We start from the raw sequence: 5,497 nt of genomic DNA, 5'->3' as shown, positions 1-5,497 counted from the left end.
TTGTCACATTTTGGTCGATTGAAAATGTCTTATTTAGTTTTTGGTTGTACTTAGCGCCATCTTCTGGTTTCACTTCTGGTCGCAAAAACACAAGATGGCGATGTTCGGAAACCAAGACGGTGATGGACCAATAGGAAGATGGGGACGGAAAAAAACAAGATGACGATGGACAAAAACCACAATGACGATGGAACAAAGCCAACTTGGTCGGGTAAACTCGAGGCTTCAAAAATGTAGTTCACAAACCATTGGATGACGTCATGTTGACTCTGTCCACTTTGCTTATAAAGTTGATGCCGCACTGTGTTTTAAATGAATATATCACGGTGGAACAATATAAACCAGACACACATGGTTGCTGATCAGCTTGAGGAGTTACACCTGTCCAGGTTCCTCCGCCTCAGCCCACTTCTCTAAAGCTGCTTTAAGTAACGGACATATTTTAAAGGAGGATTTGACGGCGTCCAATCCAATCAGCCACGACTAATGCTAACACAGGTGTGACAGATTTACCTGCTCAGACAGTCACTCATATAATGACGACTGCTTTGTTGTTTTGAACGTTTCAATGAACACGTTCTCTACGTTCTGCAGAGAGGGTTTTTTCTCCAGCTCAGGCTCACTTCCTCCTCTGAATGTTTGTTGCCGGTGGACTCGGAGCAGCGTGACCGATTGATTGGAGGCTGCAGCCAACGTGTCGCCTCGTGTGCAGAGTTGCGGAGACCATCGGCAAAAAATTTCAGAAGCAAAAGAATGTCAAAGTTGATTCTCGTGACCTCGGGGGGGATAAAGTTCAAAAACCTGCTCATGAAATAGAGCTCCAGCACTGAATTATGGGTCAGATCTCCTCGGTAAGTAAACCTCCGTTATGTTCATCTGTTATCCTCTTACGGCCGTTTTAACCTCCAAAATATCCAACAACAACAAACTGATTTTATTTGGAACCAAATCTGAATTCTCTCAGTCTTACTTATAACTGAAATGGACGAAATGGGTTGTTTTCTTATTAAATTCCACTTTTCAAACACAGGATTTCTCTCTGATGAGTTGTTGAAGTGTTTCCTCTTTTCATCGCTTTGGTTTTCTATCGGTTTTATGTTTTGGTGAGTAAGAATGGAGACGCTGCAGCTCTCCAAGCTTGAGGTTGGATGCTGTTTAAAAATTCTGCCACAACGTAACGTAAACATGTTCTGGTTTCGAAAGCATCGGCTTTCCTTTGATTGAGTATAAATTAATGTAACTTACACTTTGATGGCGATCGCTGAAGAGAATAGACCAGAAAGTGTCTCTCAACCAAAACATCAGAACCACGGCGTGTTTACGTTCAATTACACTTAAAAAACGCTCACAGGGAAAAACAGAATGAGAAAAAGTCTAGAAATATCTCAAAAATGTTCTTGATCAAAAGGTCTGAGAACGTTTTCATTCAGCTTTTATATGAAGAGTTCAAGAACAAAGACAATTTCTACAAAGAGACTCAAACAGAAGAAGCATTTTTCATCAGTTGAAGGATCCACGAATGAAGATCTTTCTTCACTTTAAATCTTTGAAGCACCAAGAAAACAACAGTTGCTGGATGACGCAGCTGCAGGCCGAAGCAGACAATGACCTGCAGACCGAGGCTTTACCAGCCCAGCAGAGGGCAGCTCGAGAGGTGGAGCATGAAATGAGTCGGTCAGAGCAGGTATGAAATAAATAGTTCAACTAATCTGAAGAAAGAAAAAGACTTCCTAAAAGATCAGTAAGCACGAGTCGTGTTGTTTTGATCACATGGACGGACAGCAGAGACATCTATTATACAGCAGACGTTATCACAACAGAATGAATAAATCAAAAGGAGATCTGTGTTCTTCCCAATGGCAGTGGATGAAAGACGACGAGTCGTCAGAAGAAACTGCTTTTAAATGAAACTGTAAAACACATTGAGGTGTTTGGAAATCTGAAAAGCTGGACACATGAAACCAGAAGGATGTAGCTGGAGGTCAGGGAGGAAGATGTTTCTGTAATGTGGGTGAACCGACTCTTTAAGGAACTCGTCTTTGAGACATTGTAGATTTTAAAATGTAAAAATGTATTGACGTCCACTGTGTCACAATGTAAACAATGTGGTCCAGTGGAAACAATAGTGTATTGTTGTGTCATTGATTCCACTAATTTCATGTCTAACTATTGAGGGTTGTGTGTGTGTGTGTGTGTGTGTGTGTATTTATATATTTGTTTTGTTTTTAATCACTGGTATCAGGAAGGAACAGATGCAATGGGAACATCTGTAATTCTTTCTGGAGTTGCCGCTGTAGATTCCACTGATCACGGCTGTTTCACTGATAAAGACGAGAGTCTACAGTCGTGTTAAAGTACAAAGAGACTGTACTTTAAAACAACGGAGCTTTGAGATCAATGCTAATGTCTGAATGCTAGCATGCTAACGTTCACTGATTTTGAGTTTTCAAAGTCAAGCAGCACGTGCCAGTTTATGCTTGTTGCATGTAAATGGTCTTTTTTATAAATAAACTTCCGTCTTCACAGGAAACGACTTAGTTAGGTTTAGAAAAGATGGTGGTTCAGGTTAAAATAACGACAGAAGTGACGTTACCTAAATACGGAAGTTTCGTGACAAATAAATCAACGTTTGTTACTCGTTTTAATGCGAGACACAGGCGGCGATTTAATGTAACGACTTTTGGCATCTGGTTAGTGTCAAAATGTAAAGGTGCATAATACGAGATTGGGAGCGTTTTTGATTGCCTCGTAACGGCTCTCAACATGGCGACTCCTAAGCTGGCGGCCCGTTGCTAACGATGCTAACAGTGCTAACCACAGCGTCAAACTGAGGCGTCATCAGCTGTAACCGCCGTACGAGAGCAGTGCAGAGCGAGGGCCGTGAGCTAACGAGTGGGACGCGCTCTCGTGCACGAAATAAAAATGCATTTCTTTCAATTCAATGAGTTTTTTTATTGGCATTGACGCTGCGTGTGTGTGTGTGTGTGTGTGTGTGTGTGTGTGTGTGTGTGTGTGTGATTTCAGAGCTCATTGGACTCATTTTTACATCTCAGGAGGAAGTGACCACGTGTTCTGTTTTTCTTTTGGTTGCCATGGTTTTATTTGCAAAATAAAAAAACAAAATTGTATTTAGAATAATTAAAGATCTAAACGGAAATGTGTACAAATAAATAAATACATTTAATTTATTAAATAGATTTTACTGTTTAAAAAGTTAATAAAATACAAAGAAGTCACAACTGTGTAACATTTTCTTAAAGAGATAATTCTCTCTCTCTCGCTCTCTCTCTCTCGCCCCCCCATCAGCTGACTCAGCATGTCAGTGGGCGGGTCTTTAAACCCTGTCACTCAGACCCGGTCCCCGCTACGTGATTGGTCTCTCTCCTCCGCGGTGGGTGGAGCCCGCGGAGCCACATGGAGTCTGCTGGGTGTCTCGGTGCCCGTCAGTCTGATCCATCCTCCGGTGGAGTCGCTCCGGAACACGCTGGAGGAAGTTGGTGCAAAAAATATTGGGGCTCAACTGCTGAGAAAAATATGATATTTTAATATCACTTATATAATTTTTTACCAGTGCAACGGAGGAGAAAAGACTGATTATTATTGTTGTTGTTCTCTCACTTGTGCGTAAAAGTCTTTTTGAATTCTGAATGACCTGGAGAGGAATCACTGGAATGACTGAACGCTCTTCTCTTCACGCACCAAACGGACTTAGGACTTCATCAGAGATATTATTCATACATCACGGAGCTTTCCTGCTAATTGTATTTTTAACGCGTAAAATCCTTTAAATAGAATCCTCGTTAGAGACGGATCCGCTCCTGTTGCTGTCTTCTCCAACTGAAACGGGTTTGATGGAAACATGACCAAAGCTGCAACCGGACCGGTTCTCCTGCACCGCCTCCTCTTCCACCTGCTCCATCTGCTGCTGCTTCATGCCTCCCCGGTGTGTCCGTCCGCCCCGCCCGGACATCCAGCGCACTACTACGGACAAATAGCGGAGAACTCCCCGGCCGGGACGCCGGTGGAGGGGGTGCTGCTACCGGTCGGAGCTGGCGGCTGCCCCGGTGCGGACCTTAATGCCAGCCTGATGGGGGATTACGCATCGGATTTCAGGCTCATTCACCACCACGGGGACCGGCACCACCGGGGGCATCTGGGTTTGGTCTCCGCCAAAGCTCTGGACCGGGAGTTCATAGCGATGTACGAGCTGACGGTGGAGCTGCCGCCGCGATGTCTGAGGAGACCGGCCGCCGTCCAGGTCGAAGTGTCGGACAGGAACGACAACGCCCCCCGGTTCAGCTGCGGGAACCAGACGGTCGAAGCGGACGAGCTGACGCTGCTCGGCACCGAGCTGGGCCGCTTTGACGCGAAGGACGGAGACGCAGAGATGAACGGACGCGTCACTTTTTTTGCGTCACCGGAGTCTCACCTGCTCCACGTGGTCCCACAGACCGGACAGGTGAGGCTGATCGGGTCCCTCCTGGGTGTCAGCCGGGTGACTCTGCGCCTTTACGCGCGCGACGGCGGAGACGTGGCGCTGGTTGGTGAGCCGGTGTTCCTGCGCGTCAACGTCCGCAGCTCCAGCAGTGCGCTGCGGCGGCGGAGACCCCGGGCTCTGACCGAGGAGCTGACCTACACCGTGACCGTCCCGGACCACGTCAGAGTCGGGGACCTGGTGTTCACGGTGCCGGACCAGAAGTTCGAGCAGCGGTGGTTCGAAGTGATATCCGAGGCGGACTCGCCGGTCCAGATCGAGCGGGATTCGGGGCGTCTGTACCTGGCGCGCGGCCTGCCGGAGCCCACTGAGGTTCTGGTGAAGATCCACAACCCGCGAGGTAAGAAGAGCCGTTTCTTTTATGTTGGTGCGTAAATGCGCGAACGAGACCTGGTTTACCTGCTGAGACCTGGTTTGATGTTGAACATGTTGGGTTCATGGATGAAGTGATGTGATGGTTCAAGGCTCACATTGGCTGTTTTTGGCTTCTGGAGATTGAGTTTGATGAAGAACTCTCGTGTTTGGTGTTTGGAGGTTTTCAGGTGGTGAACTGCTGGGGTTGGAAAATAAATGGAAAACAAGAAACGTTTCATTCATAAACATGTTTTATGTTCACAGTATTTAAAAACCAGATTATTCTTCTAATCTCAAACTCTAAAGGACTCCAAGAAGCATCAAGTGAATCTAGTTTCATCTTCAGTGTTCCTCAATGTTTCACGAGCTGGTTTGGTGGATAAAGATCATTCCACATAGTTTATATCAGGATGAACACATATTCTGGTAATTCAGTAGAGTTTTATCTGATAGTGGTGGGGTCAAAGGTCAGTAGTGTAAATGTCATAGAAGTGTTTTTTCTTTAGTTTTCATTTAACAGCAGCAGTGATTTTAGTTTATTGTGGAATTTACCTTTAAGGACAGAGTGCTGTGTGTGTGTGTGTGTGTGTGTGTATGTGTATGTGTGTGTGTGTGTGTGTGTGTGTGTGTGTGTGTGTGTGTGTGTGT

At 45.6% G+C, this 5,497-nt stretch overlaps 1 protein-coding gene across 1 annotated transcript in view; it reads left to right on the top strand.

Annotated features, from left to right (window-relative positions):
- The first annotated feature begins 3,468 nt into the window (after positions 1 to 3,468).
- Positions 3,469 to 5,497, top strand: part of LOC116399849 (neural-cadherin) — a 123,576-nt gene continuing 121,547 nt past the window's right edge. The window contains exon 1 of the mRNA XM_031877281.1: positions 3,469 to 4,835. Coding sequence (XP_031733141.1) covers positions 3,860 to 4,835 — 976 coding nt within the window. The 5' untranslated portion in view covers positions 3,469 to 3,859. The remainder of the gene's footprint in view (positions 4,836 to 5,497) is intronic.

Source organism: Anarrhichthys ocellatus, unplaced genomic scaffold, assembly GCF_004355925.1.
Source record: "Anarrhichthys ocellatus isolate YVR2014 unplaced genomic scaffold, GSC_Weel_1.0 scaffold132, whole genome shotgun sequence".
Classification (NCBI taxonomy): domain Eukaryota; kingdom Metazoa; phylum Chordata; class Actinopteri; order Perciformes; family Anarhichadidae; genus Anarrhichthys; species Anarrhichthys ocellatus.
This window is presented reverse-complemented; position numbering and strand designations above follow the sequence as displayed.